Source organism: Festucalex cinctus, chromosome 1 (genome assembly GCF_051991245.1).
Source record: "Festucalex cinctus isolate MCC-2025b chromosome 1, RoL_Fcin_1.0, whole genome shotgun sequence".
Classification (NCBI taxonomy): Eukaryota; Metazoa; Chordata; class Actinopteri; order Syngnathiformes; family Syngnathidae; genus Festucalex; species Festucalex cinctus.
This window is the reverse complement of record NC_135411.1, coordinates 48,011,715-48,033,862: the sequence shown is the minus strand read 5'-3', so window position 1 is coordinate 48,033,862 and position 22,148 is coordinate 48,011,715. Positions and strand designations below refer to the sequence as shown.

The following is a 22,148-nucleotide window of genomic DNA, read 5'->3' as shown; positions in this document are numbered from 1 at the left end:
ATAATAGCGTGAGTGGACATCATATCGGGTAAATATTTAATCTCTTTGTTTGACTTGTCTCTAGATCACCAACATGGAGGATGATCCCAACTGGTACACAGCTGAGCTCCACAACAGAAAAGGCTTTGTGCCCAAAAACTATATCAACCTGCGGCCACATGCGTGAGTTCATGCCGCACACATACACTATATGCACACACGTACACAATGCATCAGTACAGCAGCGAAACAGACTCCACATATGTAGCAATTGTCTTATCGGAACAGCTCATTAGTGTGCGTGCGTGTGTGTGTGTCGCAGCTCCAGGCATCTTCTGCTCTGATTTGGACATCTGCATCCCAGCATAGGACAAACTCGTCCTACTCATACGCTCACTTACGTAATCTCACACTTTGCAGTTGCAAGTGTGTGTGTGTGTGTAGTTGCTGGTACACACTGTATTCCCATCCCTTTGTCTCACACCAGATGGGCTCCTAGTTTTTCAACGACAGATGCTAAAGTGACAACATTACGGCGGGCTCCGTCTTGTTAAAGAACATTAGTTGGAGCTCCTTCAATGAAACCGACAGGAAATGGTCTTTGTCAAAGCAAATGTTTAAGGAATTCATGTTGCAGAACTGCATTTCCGCTTTACAACTGACAACTTTAAATACAGCTCCCACAGATTTGGTGTGGGTAATTTTAGCAACGGTATTTTTAAATAACTTCAAAAAGATCATAATCCTTCTCCATCCTGAATCTTCTTATGTGTCTGACAGCAGTGATCTGTGCTATTGTGAGGATTTGTTTTAAGTGCCATTCTCTTATGCTGCAACAACAAAAATGTTAAAAGACAATACTTCAGTTTCATTTAATACTTTGCAAAGATTCTCTGTTTTCTTTCCAAACCATTAGGTGGTTTGCAGGTCGAATATCTCGTGGCGTGGCAGAAAGTCGACTGAGACACAGGGAATGTGGAGCATTTTTGGTCCGAGAGAGCGAAAGTGCTCCTGGGGAGTTTTCCATGTCAGTCAGGTAAGTTGAAATAATATTATATTATATTATATTATATTATATTATATTATATTATATTATATTATATTATATGCACTTTGATGGTCATGATGTCACAGAGGGTGCATACATGCCAGTCATTAGTTTAGCAACCCATTTTTTCCCTTTCTAAACATGTTGGGGGTGATTTGGGAGGAAACAAAAATAATAATAATAAAAAAAAAATGCACACACACAGAAACGTTCCAACAATGATTTGAAGGCTGACCTCCTGACTGTACAGCTAATATGCTAACCACATTTCCAACGTAATGTGATGGAATAAATCTCTGCCGGCTCAAATTTACTTGTAGTTAACCAATTTTCGGGGTCAAATGTGGAATAGAAAGAATTAAGGTTATGTTTTTCAAAGGGGCTTAAAGGGATAGTTCAGATATTTTGACATGAATCTCAATTTCATCCTCGCCTCCAGTGTGTGCAATCATCACTGACTTACCCCTGACAGCGTTCTGTGACACAAGTTCTGGTCCGGTGTTGGACGAGAGGAAAATAGTCCAGCAAATTGCCTGGGGTCACCTAAATAAAGCGTTTTTCTTCTAAAAACACTTTGTGTTCAAAAGAGTGACACATTTGCATCACACAACTCCCTTTGGAAAAAAAAGTCAGACTCCATTACCGTTGGGCACTATTTTTCTGTTCGTTTGTATCACTGCGCGGCGACCCGCATACAGCTGATAGACGCGCACTAATCTACAAGTCACTTCCTCTTAGGGTTGCCAACTATCTCATCCCGAAATAAGGGACAGGTGCACGGCACGGTGCCATGGTAGTGTGAACATGATGTGTGAAATCAGTGTATATTCTGATTTGATTTGAAATGCACAACGTTTGTACATTCCCTTTAATCCTTACTACAGGCCATCATTATGTAACCTCATACAAAACCTCAAAGAAACAACAATTTGTCTTTTTCCCTATAAAAAAAAAAAGAAAAAAAAGAAATGCAAAAGAAATAAATTGCAAAAGAGGAGCGTGACTCACCACTTTTTCCGTGGAAACTTTTTGCTGCTTCTGGCTGACTCGAGCAGTCTTCTGTCCTTCTTGCAGCATTTGTTCATAAATAGTACGAGAATACATCTTGTATTGTTCCCGCCCCGTTCGCAGCCGACGTATTAAGATCGGTGTTTAGAGGTTGTTTTGTTGTTGTTGTTTTTTTTAAATTATTTATTTATTTTTTGTCACTCAAACAAGCTTACATCTTGTAAGGCACACACATGGTCTCCCAGGCGAAGAAGTGCACCGTACGCCAACCAGCAGTGAAGGCAGATCAGCGTTTAGAGTGAGTGTAGGCGACATGAAGCTGTGACGAAACCAGGAAGTGCCTCTCTCTCTCTCTTTATCATTATCCATCCATCCATCCATTTTCTTGACCGCTTATTCCTCACAAGGGTCGCGGGGGCTGCTGGCGCCTATCTCAGCTGGCACTGGGCAGTAGGCGGGGGACACCCTGGACTGGTTGCCAACCAATCACAGGGCACACAGAGACGAACAACCATCCACACTCACACGCACACCTAGGGACAATTCGGAGCGCCCAATTAACCTGCCATGCATGTCTTTGGAATGTGGGGGGAGACCGGAGTACCCGGAGAAGACCCACGCGGGCACGGGGAGAACATGCAAACTCCACCCAGGAAGGTCCGAGCCTGGACTCGAACCGGAGACCTCAGAACTGGGAAGCGGACGTGCTAACCACTCGACTACCGTGCCGCCCTTTATCATTATTATTATTATTATTATTATTATTATTATTATTATTTTATTATTAGTTGCCTCTCTACCTTGCAAGATCTCCACATATAACGTCACACCTAGCGACTCATGTTTTTCACTATGAGCAACTTCCTTGTCACTTGTCAACCTACGGGAGCACCTGTGGTCCAAAAATGGCTAAGATGCCATTTGCTGCATTTAGTGTAAGAATTGAAATACTGGCCAGTTGGCAACCCTACTTCCTCTTCTTGCCCTGCGCGTTAATTCGCTAGCTAACAGCCAATCACAGAGATCAAATGCCCCGACGCCGAATTTTCTGGAAACGCCCCGCCGACGTATTCCAACTCGATCTGACTTTACGACAGTAATTGATACACTGATCAGACGGCGCATGTCGTTAGCCCAACTCCCGATGTCGGATTGGTGTATCTAGGCCTTTACAGCACAGCAGCACTTACCCTATAAAGATAACATAATGGCATTTGTATTTTGTAGGGACGGATGAGTACCAATACAAGGTATCGGCCTCAATACAGCCCTCTTGTCGCTGTTTTGCTTTTAGGAACTAGAAATTAGAAGAAGACTCAAGAGTTGAGTACTTGTATTTAGTGTTGTTCCGATGCCATTTTTTTTCTGCGCCTGATACCGATTCCGATACCCAGCTTTACAGTACAGGCCGATACCGTACCGATACTTAAGGGTTTTTTTCCTCACCATGAAAAAGCTGTCCTGCCATTGGTTCAGAGCATTCAAGAGCCAATAGGATATCTTAGATCGGCATGCAGTGAACATGTCACATATCAGTGAATGTCGTGCACCAGCAAGACACAAGATGCTTCATCCAAAATCCTATATTAGCGTTGGAATTAATGGTATCGGCATGTTACTTGTGAGTAGTCACCGATACCGATACCACTGTTTTAATGCAGTATCGGCACCTCTGCCGATATCAGTATCAGTACTTGTATTTGTATCAGCCTGAAAAATAGTGGTATCAAATATACATATAAGCATTTTCTTTTTTGACATTAATGAATAAAGTTAGAGCCATGAAAACAGAAACAATTATTGTTAGCATTATATTGGCAAAGGCGGAATATAGCTTTTGTAGGCTCTTAGATTATCATGCATGTAATGTGAGCAATAAGTGTACAATATTTTTCTGCAGAGTTGGTTCAACATTCACCTATACATCAACAACAATATATGTGCACATCATGCAGCAGCCATCTCCTTGCTAGTTCATAAATACATATTGAGAGCGTACATGTGCGCGGATTTTCAGCTGCATGATAGAATACGTAGGCATCGGGGTGTTAGGTAGAGGCTAAAAAAGTAGGAAGCCTCTGGCCCGATGTGAGCTAATCTCGTCTGGCACACGAGAGCATCTTGAGCTGCTGATGGCGCCGATTGTTAGGCCAGTCAGGCAGTGACAGTCATGGACGCTTGTGATCTTGGCCCGGGGCTCGGAGGAGGTGCTAAAGTGTGGAGCCTCGGGAGGTGGCTGGTTCTACACTGGCCTGAATAGAACTGAAGATTAAAGTTGGATTAAAAAAAAATGTCTCCCTTTGCCTGTGTTCAGGCAAAAAGATCAATTTTTTGGCAGTTTGTAGCCATCTGCATGACTATCATTTACTGGATGGTGCAGGAGGCCCCGAAACTGGGTCAGGTGTGTGCGTTGACAGCTCCCATGTCAGGGATGACGTTTTTGTGACACCAACTGTGAACACTCAGCTCAGTGCAGCTTTAACATCTGTTTAAAGAGCAGGTTTGTTTTCTTATGGAGGAATCAGTGAAGACAAAAAAAAGACTTCAAGTGCTGGTGGAGCATTTTGCCAGTATTTTGATAGCCATTTTCTTTGCGTCATCATGTCTATGGTCAGTTTCTCTACAAGTACAATGCTGTAAGCTAGTTTTTAAATTATCAGGTGGTCACATATTTTTGTTAAATGTCTTTTTAATTCTTGTTTTTTGGGGAGCAATTTGTGCAAGCTTAACGATTCTTGAAACATTCTCCAACAGTCTTGTCTTGTCACAAGGAAATTTTGAATGCTCTATGGTAGCTATACCGTCAGACAACAGTTATCTCTGAATGAATATTCAATTTTCAATGAATATCTGATGGAATGGATATGTTGACTCGATCCTTATTGCTGCTAAACAAAAAAAAAAAAAACAAAAAAATCCGAAACTTGTGTTTTAGAAAACATCTAAGAGATTATGTTTCATGACTTTTTTGTTTTGTTTTGTTAACAGTCATGTAATCCACAAGGCCAATTTTAAGGTCAACTAAAACAAAACATCAAAAGGTTACCAAATATTCATGATTGCATGACTCCCTTTCCAACAATACATATGTTGTGACGATTGACCCAGTAGTTTCTGAGATATAAAGGTTAAAAAAAAAGTTCAAAATTCCAATCCCCTGCTCCGACTGACCTAAAATTTGAAATTTAGTGTTGTGCCTTCACTATCAACAGGTACATCAATAATCAAAATCTGCTTGGTCATGCCGACTGGGTGATTTTGCATGGAATGACAGTTCTATAACTCATTTTTATTATTAAATTACTCAATATCCACAGCTACAAGTTGACATGATATTAAAATATGATATTTTTTCCCCCTGTTCTGAGAGGTGATGATGAATGTGTATCTGGTGATGAGCATCAGACCATGGAAGGACCACTGTCCCATTGGGTTATTTAGTGGTTTATTTTTTAGAAAGTGGGCCAAAGTGAGGCCAAACTTCACTTCTATGAAGAGAGATGAGAAATCCATTTTGCATATCCAAGTCATTTTGGACCAGTGTTGATCAAAGTTTCCTGAAAGTCTTCACTTTGCAAGTGCAGTCGGGGGTGCGAGCGGAAGTTCAACAAAATGGATGCATGGGAGCATCATTCAGTTATTGTTGTGTGTCATCAATATGCGCATATGTACATATTAAGCCTAACACCTCCGTGCTGAGTAAAAGTGCTTGACTGATATTCACATTAGTAGGGAGGGACAGCACTTGGAATGTTGCTTCATTAACATGACCTCTGATATCACTGACTCATGCTCCTGCAGGCTGTTTGGCTTTGAGAATCTTTATCATCAGTCATCATTAGTGACTTATCGGGCTTGTTAAAGAGAATGTTCACTTAAGGCTAATGCTTATGCTACAGCTACATAATCTTGGCTGAGCTTCAAGTATCACGTGAGGAATTTAGTGTACCATGAATGTCAATTGCGAGGGGGTTATTTCACAATAATTGAGTCTTAAGTGCCATCCAGTCAACCATTTTTTTTTATGGTGCGTATCCTGTTGAGGGTCATGGGAACTGGAGCGTATCCCTGCTGACTTTGGGTGAAAGGCAGACTTCACACTCTGGACTGGTCATCAGACAGTCACAGGGCGTATACGGAGACAGACAACCATTCATACTCACATTCACACAGCAGGTTGTATTTATTTGAAACTGTAAACATTCCCTTTGCTTTAAAATCTTTTTTTTTTTTTTTCAAAGTAAATGTGTCAGAAAATAGCTTGGTGTTCGCTTGCTTCACGGTATTAATAAAGCTCTGGATTCAAAATGGCTTTTTTGTGCGTTTATTAGGCTATCCACAACTCAGTGACAGCATTTAATAGCACAGCTCAATAATCAAAAGCCAATTGAGAAAACAAGAGAGAAAGATTAATGATCAGGGAACGAACAAGCAGGGGAATAAATGGCAAGCAGAACATGATGAATGAGTCAGTGTTATTTCTGTTGTCAGATCCGGACTCCTTCGGTTCCTCTCAGTCTCCCCAGTTCAGTATCGCCTTAATTTTATATAGTAATACAATGGTTCAATGTTTTGTTTTTGGGTAAAACTTCCCAACATTACAAAACATACTGTATACAGTATAAAAACTAATTGGAAATATTGAAGAATGTGAGAAGTCTATTAATTGGGATCACACATTGGGAACAAAAACATGAATTAGCCCACCTACCTTTATCAGTGATGGAAACAAACAATCTTCATTCACAATCAAATGTGTGCAGACATTTGTAGTGGCAGTGACATCACTTCTGTGTCACTTCTGACGTATGCGACAGTATGCGACACTGCTGTCAGCCACTGGGGGCAGTAGTTGCCCAATAAGTTAGTCAATAAGCGAAGTGTGCATTACGTTTGCGCATGTGTGAAAATCAACCTTAAAAAAAAGTGTTGCTACCAAAATAGCCGTCGTTTGAATGGTGGCGATTGGAGTGCTGAAAGTGTTTGCGTAAATATGTTTAAACGGCTTTCAGCCATAAGTGACAAAACGACAGGTGCACTTTTTGCTATTTTTAACTGTCCTAATGGAGTTTATAAGCAAAATAACAACAACAACAACAACAAAATACCATTGCAAAAGCTCCAACAAGACGGAAGTTTACGCTTGTAAACTTCCGTTCACTCTTCCCAATTTCCAAACAAAAAAGTTCCTTTAACACATTAATTTTGTCAATGTCCTGAAACCGAGGAAACCAGGATCAGTCAAGACAGGCAAGATTTTCAGCGAGGGAGAAGAAGGAAAAAAAATAATAATACAGATTTCAATTATTGGGTGAGAAGTCATCTTAAAGTGACAATTTAGTGCCATCTAGTGGTGACGTAAAGAAAATGCAACATCCTAAGTTCCAAACTTGTGTGCATTTTAAGCATTTGCGCCGCATACGGTGCCTCAGAGAGCTCACACTTCAAAAGCCTAGACTTTTCTCTTCAGGTATCTGTAGCAGAAAGTTGGCGGCGAAACATGACAGTGTCCTATAAGGCGATTACTAGAACTATGATTGTATTTCTCAAAAAATTTATGTTGATGTGATAGAACATCCTTTTTTGCTTTTTATTTAAATTATTATGTATTTATTTATTTTAATGAATGGACACTGAAAAAACAGTCTACACACTGTCCATTGAAGGCCTGGATGGCTCTTCACTTTCAAAGAGTAAATGCAAAATGTTTCTCTCAGTTTGAGCTGTTTAATTTGATCCACACTCATCATGGTAAGTACAGTTTAGTTTAAGGTTGGTTCCTTCCCATGATTTGCATTTTTCGCATGTTTTGCTCAGCTGGTCTCTTCACCTCCTTTTAGCAATGTTACTGCATATTGCATATTTCATATAACAGAATAATAATAATAATAATAATAATAATAAAGAGTAACCCATACAAACAAACAGACAGCCACACATACACACGCACACACGCACGCCAACACCCCCCCACATGATGTAATGTTATTTTCCAGCACAACTGGTTAGTCCTCTCTGACATCATCATCCTTGTCTTGCTTGATGGCTGCAAAAATGAACACTGGCCATATCGATGGGCGTGGCGTTCATTCTTTAGAGTTTAATCGCAAAGACGCAGACATGCACGCACTGTTGCACACTGTTAATGATTAGGAAACAGAAGGTGAGATTAGAGAACCGGGCTGACAGCACCAGAGAGGAAGTGAGAGCAGATTGGGAGAGGAAGTCGAGGGAAAGACGAGCAGGGCGACCTTCATGCATATCCAATTGTGCTGGCGTAGGGTAAAAGTTGTAAAAATAACTTGGCTGTCGGTCCGTCCGTCCGTCTCACCGCTTTCTATCTGCACATCTACAGTAGGTGGCTTTCCCATTGCCTGTCTGCTTCTCAATCCCTCCTCCTGTTTTCGTTGTACAGAGAAAAAGAACATAATCTCGCAATCGCTGTGGGCCTTAATTACATGGGATAAAGAACACAAATGAGAGAGCGAGAGAGAGAGTGGGAGAGAGCGAGACTGTATTTGTACGTGGGACGTGTGTTCATCATGCTAAGAGTTTATCGGCCAGCGTGTGTTCCTTGACCTCTGGGCTGATTGGGATGATGACGGATGCATCATGATGAAAGAAAATGTATACTACTGTTTGTGGATTATATAGCTACTATATATGCCAAATGTGCATTGTAACATGGGATTTTTGTCAGTGAATGAGATTTAATATAATGATTTATTATTGCAGTTTATAACACTAGTTTACATCATGCTGTGATGTATTTGAAATATTTCGACACACTCATGCAAAAAAGCAATGCAGTTTTCCACCTCTGCAAACGATGAACAAAATACCGCATTGTCTTGCATGTGATCATTTTGAAATTTATCTTCTATTTCTTTGCCACATTTTGACTAATAAAAGAAATAGCACTTGTGACAGCTTGCATCGCAGACTCGACGTGATGCAGATTAATTCCATAACACTGCAAAGTACCACTATAACAATCAATGTAGTTAAATTAATACCTCTCAGAGAGTTCAAATGAAAAGAGAATTAATAACTTTGCTGATGAGCTTTCTTGTTTACAATAGAGATGATTTGAAAACAGTCGAAAGCCATGCATAAAGTTACAACTCCAACAAACATGAACTATGTATGACTTGTCATTTCAATCAAAATGATGAACATGTTTCATTTCAAACTGTGAACAGTAAGTGCTTTGATTGAGTAATTATATTTCTGACAACTTTTTACTTTTACTGCCTATATTTGGAAATAGATATCTGTATTTCTTCCTTTGTCAAAAGTTGTTCAAATTACATGACCTTATAAAGTATAATATTTTTATATAAAGCATTTCAAGAATTACTACCTAATAATTTGCAATATATTTTTTATAAAAAAATAAAATAAAAATAAAAAAGAGAATGTCTACCACAACTTGAGAGGATATGGAGATTTTATATTACCTAAATTTAAAACTGTTTGTAAAGGTTTTTCTGTACGTGGGATCAAAACTTTGGAACAGCTTAGAGGTCCAACATAAGCAATGCCAAAACATCCACAGATTCAAACTGTCTTACAAACTCATGGTTTGATCTCAGTATTTGGAGAGTGCATCAATCTTTCAACTTATTGTGATAGTGCCTTTTTATTTTACATACTATCTATCACCACTGCTGGTATACTTGTCTTAGAATTATTGATATGTGCCGTTTGTCGTCTTGTTTTGTTTCTAGTTTGTCTCTTACCATAGCTGGTGTTGTTATTTTTCATTGCCATTGTTGGTATGAGCTGTTGATGTCATGTTAGTTAATTGATACTTTGTTTATAAACCGTTTTTCAGCATTCATTAAAACTGCTGTTGGTTAGTGCAAGTTTGCAAGAAAGTAGCTAAATTTATTTTCAATGCTTGATATTAATGACATTGTGGGTGGGACTTTAAGTTTTTCTTCCTCCCACTACTTTTCAGGCTAGGGTTAGAAATATTTGTCTAGTAAAATTGATATATTGTTGATGTTGACTACTGCATGAAATAAATGAATGAAAAAAAAAGAATGAAAAAATAGATGTCTATTTTCAACCGCAATGGATGATGACAGGATGAATGCAAATTGACAGAACAAAAGTCAACTGCCATAAGATCTCGAATGATCAAAATCTTGAGGACTTATTAAGGCGGTAAAAACAGGGACATTAGCAACATGGATGACGATTAACAAAGACAGTAACAGATTCGGATAGGCCAAATAGTCTCTATCCATGGCCCTATTTAAGGTTGTCAGCACCAAGAACGATCTGGGGCAAATGAGTCTTAAAGTACAAAGTGTCTTGTGCAAGATGGAAAAAAACACAAATAAATACCAGTATTTATTTATTTATTTTTAGTAGTTAACATTAAATTAGTATTTTGTTTTAGTTTGAGTCAGCTCATAACATTTCTTTTCAGCCCATTTATAATTGACAGCAATATTTGTTTTTACTTTTGTATTTAAGAGTCTGTACCCCGCCCCCTTTACTTTTACTTAAGTAAAGGAATTGAACCAGTACTTCTACTTTTACTAGACTTTTTTTTTTCTTGACACGTTTCAGCACTTCTACTTCAGTACAAAATGTGAGTACTTTTGTCACCCTTGGTTTCCATCTACTGCAAAGACCAAAGAAATGTCCGTTACCCAAACTGACCAGTAGGAGGAGGCAAAGGGCACCAGACGTCAAAATGGGCTGAGGAAGATGAGTTTCATATCTCATCATGGTGAGAGTTGCTTTTGCGGGTTGGTGGAGGAATGGTGTCGAGACAAAAATGGTGGAGGAGACGTTGCGAGTGACATTAGAATGATGATAAATAGCCAGCAACTGAATAGATGTCAGATGGTAGAAAACTGATTAAATTGCTCTAGACGGATTGATTCATGTTTAAAAATAAATGACACTGGATCATGTAATTCCCTCAGAAATTTTGAGTATATTGAAAGATTTTTACAAGCTGAAAACCCCAAAATACAATGAGTATTTGAAAACATGAATGCTTGTGAATGAGTGCCCCTCAGCATTTACACCGTGAAAGTTTAGAATCACAACATCCCCAGAATTCGACTGAATTTTGATGACCTTCCGTGTGAGTGAGGTGGAGATGGAAAGAAGGGGGTGATGTCGTGTTATATAGGGTGAGGGAGTCAAACGAGGCCGGAGTCACTTGTGCTGGTTCATGAAGTTTCACGTCTGAGTAGAGAAGGAATTCAGCTCGAAACAAACTGGCCATCACTTGTGCGGTCCCATCAGACCTGCGACAGATCGGTGAGGTCAAACCTCACACGCCAATGTGAGCTCACACTTGGGTTATGAAACGAAGAAAAAGTTCTCTCTCTCAAAGCACATTTTTTCAAAATTCGGTACTACAGATTTTAGCTATCATTAAATGTAACATGGCACCCTCCTACTCAGTGATGATTTGAGAAATAAGGGGGTGTTGAGTTAACTTCCGCTGTATGTTACAGGCGGTTATATAACAGTAATGATCATGGTGAGATATTGCGATTTCTAAAGATAAACTGTAAGTTACTTAGCAACCGCCACAGGGAGCAGGTAGGAGGAAAATGGCGGTTTCATTGCAGCATACAGTTTATTCATATTCTCAAAGAAAATAATTTCATCAATTAAAAAAAAAAATCAACCTCTAGACTTTAATGTGTCAATTATAGACATTAATTTCCTACTGAAAAAGATAGCAGGTGCATTTGCTAGCACTTAAATAAAATGTTCACAAAAAATAGTAGCGGTAAATGTTTCCTAAGTGACGTTTCAAGTGATGAAACAGACTGTTCACAATAGTGAGCATCCCATTAGGAACAGCCTTTAATGACTCAATGACATCAAAATGTTGGCTGACTTGTTGGTCCCTGCTTCTTATTGTTTGTTTCCAGACAGAACATGAGACATTTTCAAAGGCAGTTAGACACTGACCTACTTTCAATCATTTTTTTAATATAAACTATTTATCATTAGTATGTTTGATTTATAAAAAAAAAAAATCAATAGATTTAAATAAAAATACATTGCTATGATCGCAATGGGCCAAAAAAAAAAAAAAAAAAAAAAGAGTCATGAGGGCTTAAATGACATAATAAAAATAAAAAATAGCATAATAATTAAAATGTCACTTTTGAAGTGTCGATACATGCTGTTTTATGCTTGTTTTTGTGTGTTTGACAGTTATGGGGACCATGTGCAACATTTCAAGGTGCTGCAGGATCGTTGCAGTCAGTATTACGTGTGGGACGAGCTCTTCTCCTCCCTGAATGAGCTTGTGGAGTTCTACCATAGCAACAGCATCGCCAAGGAGAGGACCGTCTTTCTGCGAGACCCTGAACACTTTGCACGAGTGAGCACGTGACATCTACTTTTTCTTTTATATGTATGTTTTCTAAAAAATATATATATTTTACAGACAATTTCACATTTTTACCAATAATATTTCATCATCATCAATGTTCTGCAGGAATCTCTGTACACTGTCCCTCTTTAAGAAATATTTTTCTTCAATTCAATAGACTACACTGGCCACAACATTTCCGGTTGACACTGTCACAGAGGTATTAATTGAACAATACGTTCATAATACGTCATAGCGAGAGTTGTTTGTAATAGTTTCATGACGTTGGCTTTAACCTTCAAAGGGGTGAGGTAGGTAGAACATAGATAAACATGAAATAAATCCCCCGTGTCCTTCATTTGTGTGTCTCCACTTATTTTGCAATGTCACAATTTAGTGTGTTAACCACACCATTACCAAAACACATCCTTCCTATGTGGTTCCCCCATTTGTCTTCCATCTGCCATCCGAGCAAACGTGGGTTCATATTTCCTTAATTTGACCATGAGTAAATCAATGTTGATCAGAGTGACATGGAAGTAAACTTTAAATGTTAGGGATGTAATAATAACATCATAATATAGCGATATTAAAACAGCCACAAAATATCGTTGTTGTCGTGTCACGATATTAAAAGCAGCACATCTTTTAAAAAAGCCAATTTGATTTCGATTTGTGTAGTTCTAGCACCCTCTGGTGGCTAGTTTTTTTAGTGCAGTTTAAGTTTCATATGGCATGTTTTGGCCCTTCTATATTTAAAATCCCCGCTATTGGTCAGATGAAGGTCAACGTAATATGCTTGTGAACCGAGTCAATATGTGGAGTAACTCAATATGTGTGTGCATTAGCAAGTAAGTGCCTCAATATTAAGTGGTATTAGAGATTTATGTTGTTTATATATATTGCTGTAATGTACAAAGGCAAAATGTTGTTTTTTATTGTTTTTTTTAATATGAGCTCTTTTTTTTTTTACAATATTGTGATTTTTTTTTGTATGGCCAACCTCCCTACAATATTGTGATAATTATCGTATTGTGACCTTCATATCGTGATAATATATCATGATGTGTTACATCCCTAGTAAATATACCCCTTAAATCAAAAATAAAGATCGTCAAGTTCCCATATGATCTCACGATGTTATTGTGAAGTCATTATTGAGGTATGTTACATGTTAAGTGTTCCTAGGTGTGGCAATAGCTACAGCACAAGGGAAGGTATTTGATCGCACACGTAAAAGCATTAATAGGGTGAGTGAGTGCTAATGGCGAGCTTGTCGTTTCAACTTGGCAAGCTGGAGAGCACATCATCAGAAATCTGGTAAGGGACGATGATGTTTTAGGAACAGCGCACAAAACGATTTGATGACGTCCACTGTTCACACCTTACAAACATGGTCGTCAGGGTGGAGTTTGTACGTAATCCACACTCGTACGCACAACCATCTGGATTGACAGGTTGCTGTGGTAGCAAAGTTTCAATCATGTGTCAATCATCCAAATAAGGTAGTTTCATGCAACAGACACCTCAGACCTGGAAGCACCCTTGTTTATACCATAAAAGGAAACCGTCATGAAAATGTAAGCGACATGTTAAATCACTTCTATGTTGTTACTCTGAAAAAAATTATTTTAAATGAATGAAATAGGAACCAGGAGGCAAAATTAAGATGTGCCGTGTGTTGTATTCCCCTTTGTTTAATTGTTGGCATGTGTTTCCAGAAACGTAATCTTTTTGTCGTTGTGTTCTCTGCTGTAAGGGGCGCAAAATAATAACATCTATAATACCGACTGATCAAAATGGAAATGCGTATTTTCATCAGAAATGTATGGAAGCATGGGACTGCCAACATTGAATAAACAGTTTTGACTGTGTGACGTCATTCGAACGTATTGATATAGCTGTTTGAATGCATTGGTCAAATATAGGCCAAATGCTAAAAAACATAATGCCATGGGGTAAAGCCACAATTAATAGGACAGTTTAACAGTTAATTAATGTAGCTAGCTTGTCATTTGTACAGCAAGCTCTGCGTCTGGTACCTGCCCCCACCCCCAAGTGAGGATTTGCCCAACTAAACCACCTCTAAATACTCCCATTATACATTGGAATTACAAGAAGCATCAGTACTGTACAAAGCCACAATATAACAGTATGCAACTGTGCCACGTGCACCATCTGGAGCGGTTCAGAATCAATATTTATTGAATAAAATCTACATAACACCCACTCAACTACGTTTCCAAGCATTTTTACTTCCGTGCCTATATTTGAATATTAAATATTCATGTCCTTGCACTTGACATGCCGCCACTTTCTTGATGAGCAGACACATTAACAACTATTAGCACCTTATTGGGGGGGTGGATAACCAAGCAGCATTCATTACATGCTTGGCACGCAGATCTTTCTACATAGTCACACGTAGTCTGGAATCCGAGTACACAGCACTCAACAGAACATTAAACATTCATCAATTAAAGTTCAAGTCAATCTATCAAGCGTTACAAAACTAGTAATTGTGGATATAGAAAATCGCAATTTATCCTAGACACCAATGATATCCTAGACATCAGTGAAGTGTATATATACAGTACAGTATAGGTTCAACAATGCAATCAGGTTCCAATTATAACCTTTTTACCAGGTTCAAAGTGTAATCTTTTCTTCCTTTTCACTTTTAATGTACCCAAATATCAACTATCCTATTTTTACAACTTAAATAGCGTAGCAGGGGTTCAGTTTGAAGGAGTTGGGTTTTACTTCTTGTGCAATGCCACACCTGCCTGAACAATGTACGATAGCAGAGATGCAAATAAAAAAAAAAGATTTAGCTCTCCAAAATAGTAAAAAGATGGTGTTAAGGTCAAGGGTCAGAGTAAGATGAATACTCAGAGATGTCTAGTCAGTCCAACTCTTGAAGCCTCTCTTGATAACTCTGTTGATTAGGGAGTGTGCTTGAAAACTTTTGTCTATGTACTTTGCCACTTAATGTCACAAGTTAACAAATTTTTCAAGGCTTGGTTTCTCAAGAATAAAATAAGCGTTTGTTTTTTTTTTCTTTTCTTTCTTTCTTTATTTTTGTTGAATTTACTGATAAATCACATGCTGTGCTACTGTTATCATGTCCAACTATAGCTTATGCTACAATCTACTGATCTGCCATCAGCTAACCAAATAAGGGTATAGCATACCAAATTGAGTCTTCAGGGCATGAAAGAATCATCTACAAACTCGTTTTTTTGCATTTCGAGTTAGATGACAAAAGGTACTTTCCTAAATTAAAACAAAATCTGCTTCTCCCCATTAGCACTTTGCAATGTATTAACATGTTCATGTCTATGGCATTTGTTTTAATGAGGGACCAAATTGTTTTTATTTTATAGTAACTAACCACTTCCAATAAAGCTTTCATGGAAGCGAGTTAACGGCCAATACTGGTCGACTGTGCATGTGCCAAGACAAGAAACATGTTTGTCAGGTCTCACAAGAACGATTGTGATTGAGAATAAGTCATCAGATAAACTGATCATTTTATGTGGTGATTTTATATGAACATATCCAACCTAATGTCTCTGCATAGTATGATAAGAGTGTCAAACACTGTATAAGACAGGGTGGCATAAAAAAAAAAAAAAGTCTTAAAAAATTAAGCACATATTATTATTATCTTTGTGTAAATACCCCAATAGTATAAATAATATCAGATTTTATTCATCCTATTTGCTTTTCTGTTTGAAGTTACATTTCCGAGTGCTGCAAAAAGAATTTACCTCATCACACTGTCACAACCATCAACAATAAAATGAAAGTAAAGCCATTTGGTGGGGGGGATAAAAAAAATGCTGTGAAACGTAAACCTAACTTCACGGTACTGAGATAATATACAGTAATAACAGTGTGTTCAGTGAAAAAAACAATAGAAGTTGTCAGTAGCAGTGGCAACTTAAGATGGCTGCCCTTGGCTTCAGCTGCAAGAGGCCTAATGTTAGTCCATCATATATAAGTCACACATGACATCAATAAGATCAAATACCCAATAATAATAATAATAATAATAATAATAATAATAATAATAATCTAAAAATAATAATAATTATAATAAAATGATCCATCCATTGTGCATATTCGTAAAGGTTTTTGTTTTTTTTGTTTTTGTTTTTTCCATAATCCAGACAATAAAATCTAATTTAGCAGCGGTAACTACTGTACAGTTAATTATTCTGTTAAAGCCACTAAAGTAAGAAGACTGCAATATTAATGATGATGTAAAATTTTGTACAATAATTCCGCTTTGTTTGGACCAAATGGGTCAGTTTCACAGATATAAAACAAAGTCTGGTGTGACTGTCTTCGAGAAAGTCCCTCTTGAGTCTCAATACGTCTTGTGTCATCCTTCTTTCCAAACTAATTCCACATCAGCTCATTACACGGCACAAGATCACTTCTTATCTCATCATGGCAGGATGGGAAATGTTTTTTTTTCTTCTCGCTTCTCTCACCCACCACAATGCCGGCCCCTCCACCCCCATGTCGCTAATATCCTCAAGCCTTTAAGCGTGCACTTCTAAGTCTGTTAATGCAAAACTTCCATCTTTGTTTGGCATTATTTGGAAATTCAGTGTCAGGGGGCCCCATTCAGTATTGTTTAGTTGTGGGGTTTTTTCGGGGTTTTTTCTTGTATTGGTGTATAGTACAAAGTTGTCCCTTGATATAAAGGAGCAATTTGTTCCACTGTCAATACAGTACGCAGTGTTAGATGAGCTGATACAAAACTATATTTCTCCTGAATTGTTGCTCCCCACTAGCTTGCACAGAGAAATTGCATCCACCTGCAAACCTTAAAGCAGTTTTAAGTGTTGAAAACTTGTTAAAATATTGGAAAGAAGCATTTCCTGAACATATAATCCACAATTTTTCCTTGGTGCACGCAAGTTGGTAATTTCCCAAACAATATCAGTCATTCTGTTTACTCTTTGTCAGTCGGCACTGATGAAATACAGTACAGTATATTGAAACATCATTGTTCTTGTTGAGGCAGACGTGTACAAGTGCAGGGAATGTAACATGTGACCAAAGTACTGACTGACTAATTTGATCTCCCAGACAAGCAATATCGTGCGATTGCTGTGTTTACTATTGTGAAGTGCCTATAAATCACAATTTTATGCCCGCTTGTCTTAATCTATCACCACACTATCAAGCCCCACTTGTGAGCATTGTCCATTTAAGTACAAAGCTGCACCCAGATGGAATACAAAGCCAACCAATTAGAAAGCAGATGACCCTACATAACCTTGAGCATGCTCAACTTTTTATATTTTGACAAGAAGCCAAATTAACTCATTCACTCCCAGCCATTTTCACAGATGCAGTCCCGTTCGCTCCCGGCTGTTTTACTGGATTTTGACTGGTTTTGCAAGGCCCACAGAGTATTGTGTTCAATTGCTATAAAAGTATGGAACCTACCAAAAGAAAGATTAAAGTCTCTTCTTTCATCAGGAAAAAAAAGTATGTTTCTATCTGTTTCCGTTTTGCAGAAATTAGCATTAGAAGACAGCTAAGTTTCATCAGTTTTCACAAATCTATTTAAAATTGTAAGTAATTGAGCTTTTTTTCTAGATGGCCCTGGTTGATCTCCTTTGCTCTGCTGCCACCTGCTGGCCGTTTGTGTAATAACTACCATTTCTGCAACCGATCTTTGCAGTTGAGAGGCTGCATCAAAGCCTTCTGTATGCTCTAGCATAAAAAAACAAAACAAAAAAAACGTATAAATATGTCTTTGGGACACTTAGAACATTAAAAAAACGTATTTATACGTTATTGGGAGCAAATAAGTTAACAAACGAGTTTAGAGCACAATAACTCAACTAACCACGGCCATACTGGCCTCGTGGTCCTGTTATAATCTTCCCTCAACTGTTACCATGAAACATAGAATTATATGATGAATAATTTTTCATGTAAACTAACTGGCGCTAGCACTGAATGAAGCTAATTGTTGAATTCATATTTCTTCTCTGAATATCTGAGTGAGGGTAAGTGCAACACACCACTACCATTGAACGCAAAGCCTTGGTATTCTTTCCAGGCTTGAAGCTCGCGCTTAGTTCACATCTACTTTCCTCAGCAGGAGTGCAACTGACAGCAAAGAGGTCATTGAGGTTCAAAATGCGCTACTTAAAATCGTCGCTTTTCTCCAGCTAACCGGTTTTACTTTGCAGGCCTGCAGAGATCAGAGGAGGCTGACGGCCAGGAGAAAAGTAAACTCGACTTGTTTTTGTGCACTTAAAGACAAACACAGTGGGACAGAAAGCGATGGGGCACATTTTATTGAAGGCAGGCCAGTCTTATTTTTAGTGTATAGGTGGGTGATCTTATCTCAGGATCACACACACACGTTCCTCTGCACTCAGCGTTTAGCTAGCTGTGCCTTCGTTTTCTGTTTATTCTGTGCAAGCAGCTCTCCAATGATAAAAGCTATGTGCTGTTAAAAAAAAAAAAAAAAAAGAACAAAGCGTACATACCTGATTTTAATGTACTGGAAAGAGTAGCAAGAAACTATTGATTATTCGCTACACTGTCCCTCTCTGCCATTGCGTCTCCATTCCAACTTCCTCGCCTCACAGGTCCTGTCATTTATTATTCAACACAGCATGGAGGACGAAGAATAAGCGCCAAATGTCCGTAGAAATAGAAAACTGAAATTCACTCACCGGACAATTCTTTACGTACAAAATAATCAGGCTCAGACGTGTCTTGTTTCAGTTTCTAGGTGTGACTAACCTGTTGTCTTTTTGTACTTCATTTCAAATGAGTCTAAATCATTGTCGGTAATGAAATCCATGAGTCAAACATCACCTGTTCATTTCAATCTTGTCTCCAAAGATCACGCCAAGCTGCTTGTCTAAACATATTACAGCCTCCGCACAGGCTGATGCTCAACTAGAATACAGTCAGTCAGTCAAGAGAGTTATTCATCATCACGGAATATTTACTTGAATGTGTTGCCTTGGTTCTAAACTGCTGTCTTGGTTAGAACTCCGTCTATTGCTAATTTCAATCGCTCAGCCCTAGTAGTTCTCATATCTGAGGTTGAGGGTTTAAGTCTGTGCTGCCCTTATAATTGGAACCTGATTGTTTTGCCGAACAATTTGTGTGTTTGTCGTCTCTCATTAGAAGTTTTTAGCATAAGATGATGTTAATGCGGTCATCGGCAACAATGCATGCCTGTCGTTGCATCTGTGCCATTTGCCTAAAGAACTAATATGTCTGCAAATGTGCAGAACCCATATTTGGTGAATACTGATCTTTGCTTCCTTCTCCTTCCGCTTGCTACTTCCCGCTCCATCTTTCTCCTGCTCTTTGGCAGCGTCCTCACCACGCCCACGCTCTCTTCGACTTCAACCCTCACCACCCCTCGCAACTACGCTTCCTGCGGGGTGACGTCATCGAGCTCATTGACTGCTCCGACTCACTGCGCTGGAGGGGCCGTTGCCATGGACACGTGGGCTACTTTCCCCCGGAGTATGTCCAGCCTGTTTATCACTGCCAGTGAGCCCACACACATAAGTGAGCCTCCTTGTCCACGTCACTTCCACTGCTCTTGGATACCAATCATCTTTGGAGCAGATGGTATGCCGATTGATGAGTGACGCTACCATTGACAAACATCCTATTTACCACTTCCTGGGCAAAACCTAATCAGCTGTGACTGGCACAAAGATGACTCCAGCCCACATTCTTCAGATATATGTAGAAATATTACATCAGTGGCACCAGCCATGGTGGAAAACTCACAAATACTTGCAAGCCTAATTAATAATCAGGATTGGTGGAATTTAAATAAAAGGATGATGCAACAAGGTTGCAGGAGGAATCTGCAGATGAATCAGCCCACCCACTTGTCCATTTGTTGTCAAGTTGAGAGACACAAATGTGATTGTGTTTTGAATATTTGGACCAAGCAGTATGAAAATAGACAGCACTTATCTGGACAAAGATGTGGGTTTCTTTGTATACAGTATTTGCCGTGCACAAATGAGATTTCGAATGCATGCGTAAGAGTGTGTGTGTGGGAGTGTTTGGTGTGATGATGTAAACAGCCCTTTACTCTGTGGACCATGTCACTGCCGTATACTTAGTAGAATCTGTACAAAAAACGAATGCACTAGTAGATAATTTGGATTCCAACTATAACCACTTTGACCTAATGCCAAACCCATTTTGGCTTAGCGTATCCACTATTAATGCTGGAAAAAAAAGTTATATCATGTTTAACTTCATGTACAATTTCTCTTTCCATACTTGAAGAGCACATTGCATTGTATAATAGTGACCTGTGAAGAGGTCATTGAAAAGACTCCAGTTTGCTTTACAGATATTGTGAAGACTTGCTATTCACATGGATTAGGGACCAAATAATGGACGCCTTTTCAAAAGTATTTAAATTGCCCATATGAATTGTTTAAACCTAAACACGCCCCTTATGCATCATTAAAAACACCATCCTACTTTTATTCTCAATTTTCCTTTGTTGACTAAGTGATACATAGACAGACTACTCTCATTTTTGTGTAGTAAGCCATCACCAGTTGACCAGATGTTAACTTCCACCACTACTAATAGTTCTCTGGATCATCTTGAGAAGTTTAGCACCACCACCACCCTACAAGGAGCCTCACCTGTCCCTGTTGGACTTCTACCGGAATCTTCAATCACGTTGCTATCAGCTATATGGCTAATGCTAGCTTCTCCTCTGCTAACATGGCTGCTCGAGAGGAGCAGGGTGTTTGGGTGTTTCGGAAAGAGCACAAAAATATGTGGAGTGATGTGACCAGGTCAGATTCCCAAAAAGATGGGGTTTCACTATACCCTGTTTGAACTGTAAATCAGACATAGAAATCAGCAAACTTTAAGGGCTCTATTTTCGTAGGCAAGCACGTGTGTTTGGATTTTTGCGCCGGAACAAACCTTGTTCAGCGTGTTTGGGATGCTGGGCGTTCCGACAGAGAGAGGGTGTTTTCTTTTACATGTACATTACGTTTACAGTAGATTAAAATTTACACCTGCTGGAAGTAGGTGGTCCTCACTGTTAAAATAAAAGATGATGTAACACCGTGGTAAAGTGTTTTCAATTAAATAGGCAGAACATAATTTGCAAATAATTGTATTCTATTTTATTTGTTTAACACAACATCCCAACTTCATTGGATTTGGGTGTGTAGATTACAATGCACAGGGTACGAAAATAGAGCCCTAAGTGTTTATTTGTATATAATGTTTTATTTATAATAGTTTAGCATATCCAAAGTAAAATTGAGCATTGTATAAATGTTTTCTTCTGCAATTCGCTAGAGAGAGTCACAGCTATTCGATGACATATGTGAGTCATTTGAATAAAGTGAGCGATGTTCCTCTTTTCACCTGAAGGTTGAACATGACTGTTGCATTATAGCTGAAATGATGCAGTATAAAATAAAGTTGGGCAGTTTCATCCAGATTTTTTTTTTGACATGATGTTTTAAAAATAAGACATCCCACATAGGATGGGAATAAATTCAGCAAGTATTGTAGGTGCTAACTGTTCTTATTGTGGTGTACCTCAGAAGACCAACAGCCAGAGCACACCACATACTGTACATGGCATTTACTCCCCTAATAGGGCCTTTAGTCTCAATTTGGACTCAAATTAGACCCAATTATCAATATGTGTATTCCCTGCTTAAGATGACTGCTCAAGCTTATTTG

The 22,148-nt window shown here is 38.7% G+C and overlaps 1 protein-coding gene across 2 annotated transcripts in view; it reads left to right on the top strand.

Moving 5' to 3' along the window:
- Positions 1 to 21,900, top strand: part of grapa (GRB2 related adaptor protein a) — a 30,382-nt gene extending 8,482 nt beyond the window's left edge. For both annotated transcript variants that reach the window (XM_077539195.1, XM_077539199.1), the window contains exons 2-5: positions 65 to 162; positions 896 to 1,015; positions 12,239 to 12,407; positions 19,771 to 21,900. In XM_077539195.1, coding sequence (XP_077395321.1) covers positions 65 to 162; positions 896 to 1,015; positions 12,239 to 12,407; positions 19,771 to 19,956 — 573 coding nt within the window. In that variant the 3' untranslated portion in view covers positions 19,957 to 21,900. The remainder of the gene's footprint in view (positions 1 to 64; positions 163 to 895; positions 1,016 to 12,238; positions 12,408 to 19,770) is intronic.
- The last annotated feature ends 248 nt before the right edge of the window (positions 21,901 to 22,148 follow it).